The sequence below is a fragment of the Arvicola amphibius genome, chromosome 10 (assembly GCF_903992535.2).
Source record: "Arvicola amphibius chromosome 10, mArvAmp1.2, whole genome shotgun sequence".
Classification (NCBI taxonomy): Eukaryota; Metazoa; Chordata; class Mammalia; order Rodentia; family Cricetidae; genus Arvicola; species Arvicola amphibius.
In genome coordinates, this window is record NC_052056.1 from 111,262,887 (window position 1) to 111,277,373 (window position 14,487).

A 14,487-nucleotide genomic window follows, 5' to 3' on the forward strand; every position below is an offset into this window, starting at 1 on the left:
AGGTGGGCGTAACTTGAACAATGTCTGGTCTGTCTGGTCGGGGGGTTAAGCACTTCCTTTCTGGAGTGCCCAAGGAGCTGTTACAGTTCCACAGACATTCTCAATACTGGGGTGCAGAGGGCTTTGCCTATAGCTATGAGGCTAGGGAGAAAGGGAAGGGCTGCTGCCTGATTATCCCCCAGCCCATGATCTAAAACATCCTCAGTCTTTCCAGCCTCATTGTCTCTGTGTGTCCAACATTCCCGGGTACTCACAGGCCCTAGGGTCTGGCCCAGAGAACCTTATCTTAGTGTATGGATGTTGGATGTGCTGGTATGGCAAATGGTAAAAAGCCTCTGCTCTGGGGTCTGTAGAGAGGGGGATGGGGCAGCAAGCAGAAGAAAAGGACCAAAACTGAGTTTATGTGGCACACTAATAAAACCCCAAATTGGAATCTGCACCATTTACATAGACAAAGGACAAAGGACACTAAGAACCAGAGGTTCCACGTCAAGACTGTCAGCTGTTCAGTCCCCGAGTAAGCCTGGCGAGTGGCCATGCCCTCCATGGGATGGGCATCAGAAAAATGAGAGAGATAGGTAAGGGGAGTGAGGACAGGTAGACCCGAGGGAATGGTGTGGGGCCCCAAAATCCCTCCTGCGTTTTCAGCTCCAAGTGTTAGATCAGGACTCATGGAGGTGATGTGGAAACAAGAGGATGCTGACCTCTGCCAATGCAGATTGCTCTTTAATCAAAACTAAGGACCGCAGACTCTGCAGGGGTGGAGATGGGGCCAAGGCCGATGGCTTAATGTCTTATAGGGCAGAACCCTTGAGGTGGAAGATTCCATCTGTTGACCTTAAAGCACCTCAGAAATTCTCCCACCCCTTGCCACCCCATCCCACCTTTCCATAAACCAGGTCAGACTATTTTGTCACAAAAGCTGCCCCCCTCTTTAGCCTAGCACACCTCTTGAGCCACCACAGTTTCACACAAGGCGTAGATGTCAGTGTGAAGGCTGTGTGCCCCACCCCTACTCTCAGAAGACTTGAACCAGTTGGGCCCAAAGCTGTCAGGAAACACGCAAGCACCATCATCTTCCTAGACCCACTTGTCCTCCTGCCTCCTTGTACAGTATCTCAGATGGATCTCTGTGTATCCCAGGTGACACGTAAAGCAGCCTGTCCTAGTCCCCAGAAATGCAGGACAAATCAACCGCATCACCCAGTGTTAATATGTTCAGGAGTTCTTAGACAGGAAAGCACACACACACAAAGAAAAATCATCCCTGCTGGCTTAATTGTATATACCTGTCATCTGAGGGTTTGTAAAGTCAGGGCCTTATATAGCCCAGGTTGGCCTGGACCTCACTGTTTAGCTGAGGCTGGCCTTGATCTTCTGAACTTCCTACCTCCACATCTTAAGTGTTGGAGTGACAGACCTGTGAATGGCCCAGTCTTACAGTCCTATAAGGTTACCAGTTTTATTGGTTTGGACTGCTGGAAAGACAAGTCTTGTTTAACATGACTTTATCTTTAAAGATCCTGTCTCTGCACACCATCACGTTCTGAGGTGCTTGGGCTTAGAACCTCAATGTATTAATTATAAGAGGGTCTGGGCAATTTGACTCAGAACACTACTTGAGATGTGCCTTTTGAGGTCAGCAGGTGGCTCCATGGGTAAAGATGCTGCTGCAAAGCTTCATGACTAGAGTTCAATACCCAGAACCCTCATGGCAGAAAGAGAGAACCAGCTCCCACAAGTTGTCCTCTGATCTCCACAGGTGTACCATGCATGCATTTGCATGCACACATGCATGTTCTCACTCATACAAAATGTTAAAATATATTAATAACAGAAAAGAACTATGCCCTATGCCAGGTATGGTGGTGCACACCTGAAGTCCCAACTTGGAAGCTGAGACGGGGCCACTGTCAACTTGAAGCCAGCCAGGTTTCACAATGAGTTCAAGCCCTCAAAAAGCAATAAAAAAAAAAAATACTAGGATATCAATTAAATAGTCTCCAGCTAGTAAAATGTTCCTGCTTTGCGCTGGCATGGCTATTTAGTACTTGAAGACCTGAGTTCACTCCCTAGAACCCACATTAAAAGGTAGGGTGTGGTGGCACACCCTCGTGCCCCCATGCTGGGGAGACAGATCCCTGGGGCTCACAGGCTACCTGCCTGACCTACTTGGTAAACCTCGTACCTGAGGAACAACAGCCAAGGTCATCACCTGCCTTCGGTGTGAACTAGGAGTGGGAGCAGGGTTCCAGTGCTGTTTGACTATAGCAGGACAACAGTTAAGTTGCCATGACCTTCCCCCCGCAGGACTCAAAGCCGCCCATCATCTCTCTGCAAAAGCTAATTGTGAGAGAAGTGGCCAACGAGGAGAAGGCCATGTTTCTGATCAGTGCCTCCATGCAAGGACCAGAGATGTATGAGATCTACACCAATTCCAAAGAAGACAGGAACACCTGGATGGCTCACATCCGCAGAGCCGTGGAGAGGTGAGCCCAGGGTCTTCTGCCTCCTCGACAGGCTCTTCCTGCCCAGTCATGCTCTCGGGATTGAGAAGCTATTCTCATCTGACTTTGACCTCCCAGACAGATCCCTTCATTGGTTGGTTGATTTTTGAGAAACAATCACATGTAGCCCAGGCTGGCATCCAGCTCACTGTGTAGCCCAAGATGAGCCTTATTATCTCCCTGCCTTCACCTCCCAGGTTCTGAGATGAAAGGTAGGCACCACTGTACCCGGTTTATACAGTGCCAGGGGTGAAACCCTGAGCCATGAGTGTAAGTGAGCACCCCACCAACCGAGCCACCCAGTCCCATGAGGAAATCACGTCTCACAATGAACTGCTCCTTCTAATAATAGTCAACCTGTCACAGTGCTGAAAAGGGCCTGGATATTTCTGCATAAGGTGTGTGAGGGCCCAGGCGGTTCTAAACTGGACCTTTATTGTGGGCCACTCGGATAAACAGTTTGAGGCCAGCCTTGTTGGAGCAGGTTATAATACCCTCTTTATTTCTCGGACTGAGCACCCTCCAGATCCCAGTCCAGTGCCCTATCACTTCCCCCAGCCTGAACTAGAATCTGGCTGATAGGTGGGCATGGAGATTAGTCCAGCTTCCAGCTGTAGCCAGCCTCCTGCTCCATATTCACACCACGCTCAGTAGCTTCAGCTCCGAGTGGTCCACAGCCCCCAGTGTCTTGACAGTCATCTGCATCTGTGCACTGACCACCTCCTCCATGTCACAGCGGGGCATTTTAAACCTGTGCATGAGGGGCTAGAGAAATGGCTCAGTTAATGCTTACTGCTTTTACAGAGGACCTGAGTTAAGTTACTAGCACCCACATAGTGTGGCTGCTCACAACTGTCTATAATTCTAGTTCAGGGAACCCGATGCTTTTTTTCTGGCCCCCATTACCAGCACATACATGGCATGTGCACACACATACATATGAATTAAATGTATCACAGTTTTTAAAAAAAATGTGCAAGAAGTAGAATTTGGTGGTGCATACCTATACCCCTCACATTGGGAACCTGAGGCAGGAGGATCAGAAGTTCTCCAGGTTAAGCCCTGACCCTTTGAGAGCTGTTGTGTGTGGACTCTTTCTCCTCATCCTCCACGCTAAGCTCCTCACAAAAGCAGTGTACAGGACCTAGGGCTGTAACTTGGTAGCATGCTTACCCAGCATGCACAAAGCTCTCAGTCCAAGCCCAGAACCATATATGCTGGTTGTGAAGGTGCATGCCTTTAATACCAGCACTTGATGTAGTAGAGGCAGGAAGATCAGAAAATCAAGGTCATCCTTGGCCAGAGCAGAGTCGGATCTACCCTGGGATGTATGATGCCTGTTGTTTGTTGTTGTTGTTTGTTTTTTAAAAAACCAAATAGGTGATGGTGGTATATACCTTTAATCGCAGCACTCAGGTGGATCTCTGAGTTTGAGGCTAGCCTGATCTACAAAGGGAGTTCAGGACAGCCACGGCTACCCAGAGAAACCCTGTCATGAAAAACAAATAACAAGGACCAGCAGTGCACAGGGAGACATAGCTCAGTGGAAGAGCCGTTTCATAGCTAATACAAGACCTGGCTCAGTAATTTTTTTTTTTTTTGAGACCGGGTTTCTCTGTAGCTTTGGAGCCTCCTTATAACCAGCTCTTATAGACCAGGCTGGCCTCGAACTCAGAGAGATCTGCCTGCCTCTGACTCCCAAGTGCTGGGATTAAAGGCATGGGCCATCACTGCCTGGCCTGGCTCAGTAATTGTTTCTTTTCTTTTTCCTTTTTTTTTAAAGAGAAAAAGCAGAACAATCAGCAACTAGAGAGGTTTCTCGAAAAAAAAAATATATTTATTTATTTATTATATATACATTATTCTGTTTGCTTGTATGCCTGCAGGCCAGAAGAGGGCACCAGACCCCATTACAGATGGTTGTGAGCTACCATGTGGTTGCTGGGAATTGAACTCATGACCTTTGGAAGAGCAGGCAATGCTCTTAACCACTGAGCCATCTCTCCAGCCCTCAGTAATCTTTTCATAATTACATTTCTTTATTGGAGAGAAAGTGAGCCATGGCATGCATGCAAAGGTCAGAGGACAACTTTTGGGGTTAGTTATTCTCTTCTATGTATGTGAGTCCTGGCCAGTTCAGGCACGGACACACCAAAAGTGGGTATTGGATGTCTTCTGTCACTCTACCTATTCTGCTGAGACACGGTCTCTTGTAGATCTGGGGCTCCATTATCCCCCCAGCATAAGGAAGAGAGAAAAGGGATGCTCTGTGGTGTTGCTGTCAGAACATGGCCCATGTGACATTGATGGCAGCTGTCCCCTTTGCCTGCAGCTGTCCAGATAAGGAGGAGGGCCCCTCCATGGAGCCTGAGGAGAGAAGGATGACTGAAGCCTTCACCCTGAGACTCCGGGACTTTCAAGGTAAGAGGGGTCAGCACTGTGGGCAGGTCGCTCTTGTAACCCATGGTCCCACATCAAGTTTATACCACCTCACTGAGGACTAATGTACAATGTCACCCATTTCAAGAGTTCAGTTCATGGCCAGGGAGATGGTTCAGTAGGTAGAGTGGTTGACTAGCTTGCATGAGGCCCATGGGTTCCAACCCCAGCACCACAAACACAGGGATGAGTATCAGGAGTTCAAGGTCATCTTCAGCTATGTGGTGAGCAAATCTAGCCAGAGCTAAAAACTGCCTCAAAAATAGGTAGGTAGGTAGGTAGGTAGGTAGGTAGGTAGGTGGATGGATGGATGGATGGATGAATAAATGATTAAAAACATCACAGGGCTGGAGAGATGGCTCAGAGGTTAAGAGCACTGGCTGTTTTTCCAGTGGTCCTGAGTTCAATTCCCAGCAACAACATGGTGGCATCACAACTATGAGATCTGGTGCCCTCTTCTGGCATCCAAGCATACATGCAGACAGAACACTGTCTACTTAATAAATAGATAATAAAGATTTAAAAGAAAAAGAAAAACATCACAATAAAAAATAAGTAAATGGCCGGGCGGTGGTGGCGCACGCCTTTAATCCCAGCACTCGGGAGGCAGAGGCAGGCGGATCTCTGTGAGTTCGAGACCAGCCTGGTCTACAAGAGCTAGTTCCAGGACAGGCTCCAAAGCCACAGAGAAACCCTGTCTCGAAAAAACCAAAAAAAAAAAAAAAAAAAAAAAAAGTAAATGGAGCCAGACATAGTGGCACACACCTTTAGTACCAGCACTCAGAAGACAGAGGCAGGAGGATCTCTGAGTTCAAGGACAGCTTGGTTAACAAAGTGAGTTTCCGGACAGCCAGGGCTACACAGAGAAGCCCTGTCTCAAAAGAAACAGGGTTTTTTTTTTGTTGCTATTATTATTGTTTTTAATTTTATGTGTATGGGCAGTGTGCATTTTGCCTGCATGAATGTCTGTGCACTACATGCATGCAATGCATGCAGAAGCCAGAAGAGGAAGTTAAAGGCAGTTGTTAGCCACCCTGTGGATGCCAGGAATCAAATCTGAGTCCTCTGCAAGAACAACAAATGTCAAATGTTCTTAACCACTGAGCCATGTCACTAGCCCCAAAATTGATAAATTTGGAGGCTGAGGTGAGAGGATTGATGGGAATTCAAAGCCAGCCTGCATCATCCAGCTATTAGCAGGTGAACCAAGAGTATTTAACAAGATGATGCCTAAAAACAAGAAATTAATTAATAACAACCCTGTTTTCTGGGCTGACAGGAGAGCTCAGCAGGTGATGGTAGCTTGTCACCACATCTGACAACCTAATTTCAATCCCTGGAACTGACATAATAGAGAGAACCAAAACTCCAAGTGGTCCTCGACCACCACATTCAATCCATGGCATGCTTGCCATGTAATACACAAATAAGGGAATAATGTTTAAAACAACCCTTCAGTTTTCTAACATAAAATTTTAAGAATTTAACTTTTTTAAAAATTTTTAAGCTAGGTGTGGTAGCTCACACCTATTATCCATGTACCTGGAAGGCCAAGGCAAGGGGGTCTCGAGCCTGCAGAAGAGTAAAATCCTGTCTCCCAAAACAAACAGTGGTGGTGGTGGTAGTGGCGGTAGTGGTGGTGGTGCCCGCCTTTAATCCCAGCACTAGGGAGGCAGAGGCAGGCCTGGTCTAGGAAGCAAGTTCCAGGACAGCTAAGGCTACGCAGAGAAGCCCTGTCTTGAAAGACCAAAAACCAAACAAAACCAGGAGCTGGAGAGACGGGCCCAGCAGTTAAGAATGCTTGCTGCACAACCATGTGGGCCAGTGTTCAGACCCAGTCCCCACATACCAGGCCAGATGTCCTCCTGCATACACACCTGTAACCCGAGGTCTGAGAAGTGCAGAGACAAGGGGATTGCCAGGATTTGCTGGCTTACAGACATAGAGCCCCAGCTTTGAGGAGAGATTCTGCCTCCAATTAGTACACAGAGTGATAGAGGACACCTGATGTCATCTTCTGGTCTCCATGAATGCACACAGATGTCACACCCAAGTGCATACGTGTATACTCATACATGAATAAATATGGGGGGAGGGGGTTTGAGACAGGGTCTTTCTGTAATCCTGGCTGCCCTAGAACTCACTATGTAGATCATATATCCTCCTGAATCTGCCACCCAAGTGCTGGGATTAAAGGCATGTACCCCCACATCCAGCAAATAAATCTTAAAAACAAAACAAAGCCCTGGACTGGCAAGATGGCTTAGTGAGTGGACACTTGGCTGCCAAACCTGATGGCCCAAGTTCAATACCCAGTTTCTACGGAATGAAGCAGCTCAACTACTGCAAGTTTTCCTCTGACCTCCACATGTGTGTGCCCGCGCATATACACAAATAAATAGATGTACTGAAATTTTTTTACATTAAAACATATATTGTCTTTCAAGGCTTCTGTTCCAGACTCCTGCCTCTCCACACTTACCTGCCATTTGGTGTTCACAATGGGGATGGGAGGAGGAGCTGAGGGGACAGGACCACACTAGTCGGTGTTAAAGGGCAAATAGGGGGTACACCTTTGAGGTTACAGGCCAGCCGGGCACCCCACCCTCACAGTCTGGCTGCAAGAGCAGGTCCCTGGGGCTGACCACTACCTCTGGGTCCTCTATAGAACGACTGAGCCTGAAAGACCAGCTGATCGCACAGAGCCTTCAGGAGAAGCAGCAGATCTACCTGGAGATGGCAGAGCTGAGTGGGCTGGATGAGTCAGCCCAGTGCCGAGGCCTCTTCCGAGGAGGCGGGGACCCCTCCGAGACCCTACGGGGGGAGCAGATTCTCAGATTAGCCATGAGCGAGAGTAAGTCAATCATCCCATTATGGTATGTTATGATATTGGAAGGGTGGGCTGCATAGGGGTCCAAAGCCAGGCCCAGGACTCTGTGGCTGACCTTACCCAGGACCACGGTCATTTTGCTTTCTTGTGATCCAGGGAACCCAGCATGTGCAAGAGCTCTACAACCAAGCTACACCCAAATCCTTTATGTGCTTTCTCTTTCAATCAACAAACACTCCCTGGGTAACCTCATTAACCTCAGAGGTCTAAAGTTGACTCAGGGCTAGGGCTATGACTCTGTTGGTAGGGTGCTTGTCTAGCGTATGTGAAGCCCTGGAATCCCAGCACTTGGGAGACTGAGGCAGGGGGACCAAAAGTTCAAGGTCATCCTTAGCTTCTTAATGAATCTGAAGCTCATCTGGGAGGCATGAAAGACTTGTCCTCAGGGGGAAAAAAAGAAAGCCTGGGCCTAAGAAATGGCCAGCAGGTAAGAGTGCTAACCGCTAACCTCCATGTATGACAGCCTGGGTTCAATCCTAGACATCCACGGGAGAGAAGGGCAGAATCAGCTCGTGCAAGTTGTCCTCTGACCTCCACATGTGTGATGTGTTACATGTGTGCATTCATACACACAAGAAATAAAATGTAATCTAAATTTTCTGAGTAAAATCCAGTTCCCTAATACAGATCCTTCTTTTCTGGGACAGCCCCCAATAATATTCTCAGGAAAATGCATATACATTTTGAGGGACTTATGGAGTTCAGAAAAACACCCCAGACTTGGGCCAGAACCCCACCTCAAGCTCCAGCAGGCTGCCAGGCATTAACAACCATTAAACCACTGGATACATGGAACCCACTGTCTCCATACACATTCTACCCTGACTGTGCAGAGACCCCTCTGCCAGCCTCAAGGCTGGTAAGGGGAACCTTCAGTGGCTCAGGAGCTCCTAGCAGCACCATTACAGTCACCAGGGCCCCATGATGTCCAGGAGGGCAGCCACTGTAGTGACACTTCCACAGCAAGTCAGACCACACAACCCCTTGCCTGCACAGCTTAGCCACGACCCTCCAGCCACACCTGCACTGCCCTCCCACCTCTGTCTCCTGAGGCCATTGTTCCTGGCCTCCAGTGACACAGTCTGGTACATGGGTTGGGAATGTTCTCCCTGCCTCTTCTCCTGGCCAGAGACTTTGAATGGTAGAGGGTCACTGAAGGGTTTGTAGAACACCCTTACCCCATGGGCAGCCCCTCCTACTCAATTCTCACTTTATGTGTTTGCCACTAAGCCTAGGTAGGGACTGTTGCATCACATCCCTAGGCCTGGCTTGGGGCCTAGATTTCAGTAGCACCCTGAGGAACTGGAGAGAAAAGTCACCAAGCCCATATGGCTCCTGTCTATATGGTGTGTGACACTTTTTTTTTTTTTTTTTTTTGAGGAGACATGAGCATATGCATCTTCACCCTAGACAGGGAACTAATGACAGACTGAAGTAACAATAACACCAGTCCAGCTTGGTAAACCAGCAAGTTTGTAGAGATCACTTACAAGCAGTGGTGAGGGATTACTTACAACTTAAAGGCAGTTGCATCACTGAAAGCCACCCCAGCCTAGATGACAACTAATGAAAACTAGGAACCTGGAGCTGTCTTCATGACATGCAGGCAAAGTTGGCTGAACTGGTTGGGAGAGTCTCTTTTCCCCAGCAGTCCTTTCTATTTATATTACTTCTGGTAAGTTTCGGGGACTTCCTGAGATTTGTGCATTGTTGACTTCCTAAGTCTTAACATGCCTTCTTTCAGAACTTCCTTGAATCTTATGGAGCCTGTCTCTAAGATAGGTTGTTTTCAAACCCAATGGCTGCCCAATTTCCTTAGTTTCTCCCTTAGACACTAAGGATGATGGCTCAGAATTTGGCTCCATTATTAGAGTGCTTGCCCAACACTGGGCTCTGTTCCCAGCACTGCCGAAGCCAAAGTAATAGTGTATAACTATCATCGCAGAACTCAACTGCCACACTTGCTTCTGGCTCAGGTCTGGGCTTCCTGCCGCCCCTGACATAACCCCCACCACCTGTTAACTCATGTCCCCCACCTCTTCTTCACAGTTGAGGGCATCCAAAGCCTGATTTGCCGGCGGCTGGGCAGCACCAGTGGCCAAGTGGAGGAGGGAGGTGTCTCTGCAGGCCTGCCTCGGAGGGCTGAGACCTTCGGGGGCTATGACAATGTGGGCAGCCCCAGCAAGAGTAAGTATGTTACCTACGTCTGAGGCTGAGTGGCAGATCCAGTGCTCTGTACAGTGTGATTTCTTGAGTTTTTAGTTGTGAGCCTTAGCCTTTAACAGCTGAGCTATCTCCAGCATTGGGGGTATAATTCCTGAAAACAGTCCTCGGTCCTCTGGGTGTTGTGGGCTCTGTACTGCAAAGCCAGGGCCCTGCAGCAGGCCTCCGGGAGCACCCTAGCATGTATTTATTACATGGTAGGGTTTGGGTGAAGAGGAGGAGAACCCAGACCTTGTGGGATTCATAGCATCCTCTTGTGATCAATTTGGGGTCTCCAGATGGCAGCTTTAAAAAGAAGATGTGCAACAATGACCTCGGGCCCCAAGACTGGCAGGGGCCTGCTAGCAGCCCAGATTCCAAATCCTGTGATGGCAACATCCCCGGAGACTGTGAGGAATCACCACAGGCGGTAAGTGACTTCTGGTAATGTTGGTTACCTGGGTTCAGACAGTCCAAGTCAACATAACCACCACTAACATGGCAGCCTTCAAAATTAATCTTGCAGACCCCTGGGAATGGCTGGCAGTGACTCAGGAGGGAGGCAGAGGAGAGATTGGGCTTGACTTCAGCAGGCCAGAAACCTCACATTGGTACCATAAGCTATCCAGAGTGTGTCGTAACATGTGCCCACATTCCGGACATTTCACGGGCTCTTCCCTCCCTATTTGACTCAGAACAACTAATACCTGCGCATTGTTGCTGAGGTTTCCAGAAGCTAAGGCCACCTGCCCCTATCTGTATCTGAGGCTTGAACAGGAGGACTCTGTGTCTGGCATGGCCACATAAGCTTCACTTCCAAGCCTCCAAGCCTACCCTACTGTAGAGCTGGACATCAGCCACCTACCCACCTCCCAGGCATCCCCTTTTCATTCTCCAGACTCTTTTTTTTTTTTATAGTACTTTCTTTTTTTTTTTATTTTTCTTTTTTTTTTTTTTTCATGGTTTATTTTTTTTTTATATTTAAAAATTTCCATCTCCTTCCCTCCTCCTCCCCCCTCCCTCCCCTCCTCCTCCCCCTTCCCTCCCCTCCTTCTCCCCCTTCCCTCCCCTCCCCTCCACCCATACCTCCCCTCCCTCCTTCTCAAGGCCAAGGAGCCATCAGGGTTCCCCACTCTATGCTAAGACCAATGTCCTCCCAACTCCCCCCAGGTCCAGGAAGGTGATCGATCAAGCTGAGAAGGCTCCCACAGAGCCCGTCCATGCAGAAGAATCAGAGCCCAGAGCCATTGTCCTTTGCTTCTCAGTCAGCCCCCGCTGTTGGCCACATTCAGAGAGACGGGTTTGGTCACATGACTCTTGAATGGACATACATCAGATGGCCATAGCACTTGTACCCCCACAAACACACACACACACACACACACACACACACACACAGTCATAGCTCAGGCCTGGGTCATTTTCTTTTTTCCAAGCCAAGAACATGTCTGCTTGCATAGTGAGCAGTGCTGGTTTAGGTTTAATCCCATTTGCTACTATCATCCTCTTCTTCACAGGTGGAGATGCCTAGCACAGAGAGCAGCTCATGTCTGCCCACTGTCCTGGAGTCAGAGGTACCACCCCTGGTCCACCTCCCCCAGGGACGGCATGCCCACATATCCTGTGTACCTTCCTCAGGTAGACCAATTTGGCTTTCTCTCTGCAGCTGGTCCACCGGGTCCAGACACTGTCGCAGCTGCTTCTTAGTCTCCAGGTACCGGCAGCATCAAGGAGGGGACTGGCTGCTCCCGCTTTTTGCTGGTTGGCTGGGTCTAACCAAGGGCATGACTCTCATCACCCCCATCCCTATCCCTGTTCCTAGGCAGTTATCGCTCAACAGGACAGCTATGTGGAGATGCAGCGAGTGGCCATCCAGGAGCGTGAGAAGCAGTTCCGGCTGCAATCAACACGCGGGAACCTGCTGCTAGAGCAAGAGAGGCAGCGCAACTTCGAGAAGCAGCGTGAGGAGCGTGCTAGTGTTGAAAAGCTGCAGAGCCAGCTGCGCCAGGAGCAGCAGAGGTGGGAGCGGGAACGTGCGCGACTGCAGGAGAGGGAGGACGAGGCACGCCAGCTCCGCCAGCAACTGGACCAGGAGCGCACGGAGCTGGAACAGCAGCGCCAGGCCTACCAGCACGACCTGGAGCGTCTACGCGAGGCCCAGCGCGCAGTGGACCGTGAACGTGAGCGCCTGGAGCTGCTGCGCAGGTTCAAGAAGCAGAACACTGTACCGGGGGCGCTACCCCCAGAGGTGTTGGCAGAGGTGCGTGAGACTCTGTGGCCAAACTGCTAAATTGGAAATGTGACTTGGTTTAGTGCTTGACTAGCTTGCACGAAGTCCCTGGTTCCAACCCCAGCATTAAAAAAAAAAAAAAAAAAAAAAAAAAAAAAACCACTGGGCGGTGGTAGTACACACCTTTAATCCCAGTATCTTCTGAGTTCAAGGCCAGTCAGGTCTAAGTGAGTTCCAGGACAGCCATATATGATACACAAAGAAACCCAGTCTCACTATATATATATACAGTGGCCCAGGCCTATCAGCCTAACATTCAGGGGGTGGAGGCAGAAGGATTAGATCATCCTTGGCTACATAGCAAGTTCAAAGCCATTTAGGCTATGTGAGACCCTGGGGGATGTTGGAGCTGCTGTTAAAAGAAGCACATGCTTTTAACCCCAGCATCAGGAGGCAGAGATGGATCTCTGTGAGTTCGAGGCCAACCCGGTCTACATAGAGTTCTAGGGCTACATAGACAGACCCTGTGAGTAATCCAAATTAGATTGTGTGGCCATATTTGTGCATGAGAGAGAACGCATATATATGGCTCAGTGTGACCATGGATAGCCATATACTGGTGTGTTCTGTGAACTGTAAATCACCAGAAGCACTGTAGACTGAAGCAGTGCTCTGCAGAATGCAGAATACACCTTCCCAGCTGTGAACTGGACCTTTATCTCCGAGCACTTACCAGTTGTGTTTGGTCCTCCCCAGTCCATAGCCACCAAAAGGCTGGGAAGCCTTTTGTGGGGTTAACAGTCACCAGCAGGCTCAGCAATGATAGGCTGTGTCTTCTATTATTTTCAGGCCCAACCCACAAGCCACCCTCCCAGTTTCAATGGGGATGGACTAGAGGGGCGCTTAGCCCTAGCCAAAGCACCAGGGACCCAAGGGAGCATGCTGCTGTCTGGCACAGGACATGAGTACATAGAGCGACCTGAGGTGGCCCGCTGGAATAGTACCACTGCTGAGAGCCGGTCAGCCAAGAGTGATGTGCCCATCCAGCTGCTCAGTGCCACCAACCAGATTCAGAGGCAGACAGCTGTGCAGCAGCAGATCCCCACCAAGCTGGCTGCCTCCACCAAGGGTGGCAAAGATAAGAGCAGCAAGAGCAGGGGTTCCCAGCGTTGGGAGAGCTCAGGTGAGTTACACCCACCCCCAAAGTTCACGGACCCGTGTAGACGGTCCACTGTGGAGCTCAAATCCAGAGAGGCAGCACGCCCCTCCCACTGGAGTTGTCTCAGCAGCGGAACTGAAATGACAGACCTCAGACAGCCAGCCAAGCACCAGCATGGGCAAGTAGCATGGCAAGAAAGCAATGTCCGTGGTTCCACTTGCATGTCTGTTGCTATGATAAAAACACCCTGACAAAAAGTGCCTTAGAGAAGTGATTTATTTTAGCTCGCAGGTCCAGGGTCAGTCCATCATTGGTGGGGAGTCAAGGCGGCAAGAGCCTTGAGTCAGCTTAAGTAACATCCACAGTCAGGCGCACAGAGAATGAAGGCGTGTTTGACTAGTGCCCAGCCATCTTTCTCAATTATCCAGACCAGGGCCTAAATCTAAGGAATGGTGGAGCCCACTTTCAGGCTGGGTTGTCCACACTGATTAAGGCAAACAAGACACTCCCTCACAGATAGGCCCAGCAGTCAGCCTGATGTAGGGAATCGTTCACCAAGACCTTTGTCCCAAGTTGCCTTGTTGACAAAACTAATCATCATGCCCACTTACTTAGAACCTCCCATCTGGGGCACAGGTCGGGCACTAGGGGCTGTACCCAGCATCTTTGTCCCCTCCCCATAGAGATTCCCTATTCAGTTGACACAGGGAGTCATGACCTTTCCCATAAGCAGAGTCCCTGTCCTAATGATCATGGGAAAAGGATGTTTGCTTGGGAGCCACACCCTCCTCCCATCCCAACGTTGAGTGACTCGGTGCCACCTTTCAAAGTGCTTATCTGGCTGCCCATGGGGAAGTAAAAGGTAGGGGAGGCCCGCTCGCCACCCAGATGACCAAGTCAAGCACCTTCCCTCTTCCAGCATCCTTCGACCTGAAGCAGCAGCTGCTTCTCAACAAGTTAATAAGCAAGGATGACAATTCGTCACGAAACCGCCGGTCACTGAGTCCCATCCTGACTACCCCCCATGGATCTGCACCTGCCCCAGGTGAGCCCAGTCACT

The 14,487-nt window shown here is 49.5% G+C and overlaps 1 protein-coding gene across 2 annotated transcripts in view; it reads left to right on the forward strand.

Moving 5' to 3' along the window:
- Arhgef18 (Rho/Rac guanine nucleotide exchange factor 18) overlaps positions 1-14,487 on the forward strand; it is a 33,968-nt gene that overhangs the window by 17,740 nt on the left and 1,741 nt on the right. For both annotated transcript variants that reach the window (XM_038344612.2, XM_038344611.2), the window contains exons 9-18: positions 2,311-2,489; positions 4,840-4,928; positions 7,615-7,800; positions 9,886-10,023; positions 10,338-10,468; positions 11,556-11,612; positions 11,705-11,752; positions 11,861-12,298; positions 13,118-13,451; positions 14,347-14,472. In XM_038344612.2, the coding sequence (XP_038200540.1) occupies positions 2,311-2,489; positions 4,840-4,928; positions 7,615-7,800; positions 9,886-10,023; positions 10,338-10,468; positions 11,556-11,612; positions 11,705-11,752; positions 11,861-12,298; positions 13,118-13,451; positions 14,347-14,472 (1,726 nt within the window). The remainder of the gene's footprint in view (positions 1-2,310; positions 2,490-4,839; positions 4,929-7,614; positions 7,801-9,885; positions 10,024-10,337; positions 10,469-11,555; positions 11,613-11,704; positions 11,753-11,860; positions 12,299-13,117; positions 13,452-14,346; positions 14,473-14,487) is intronic.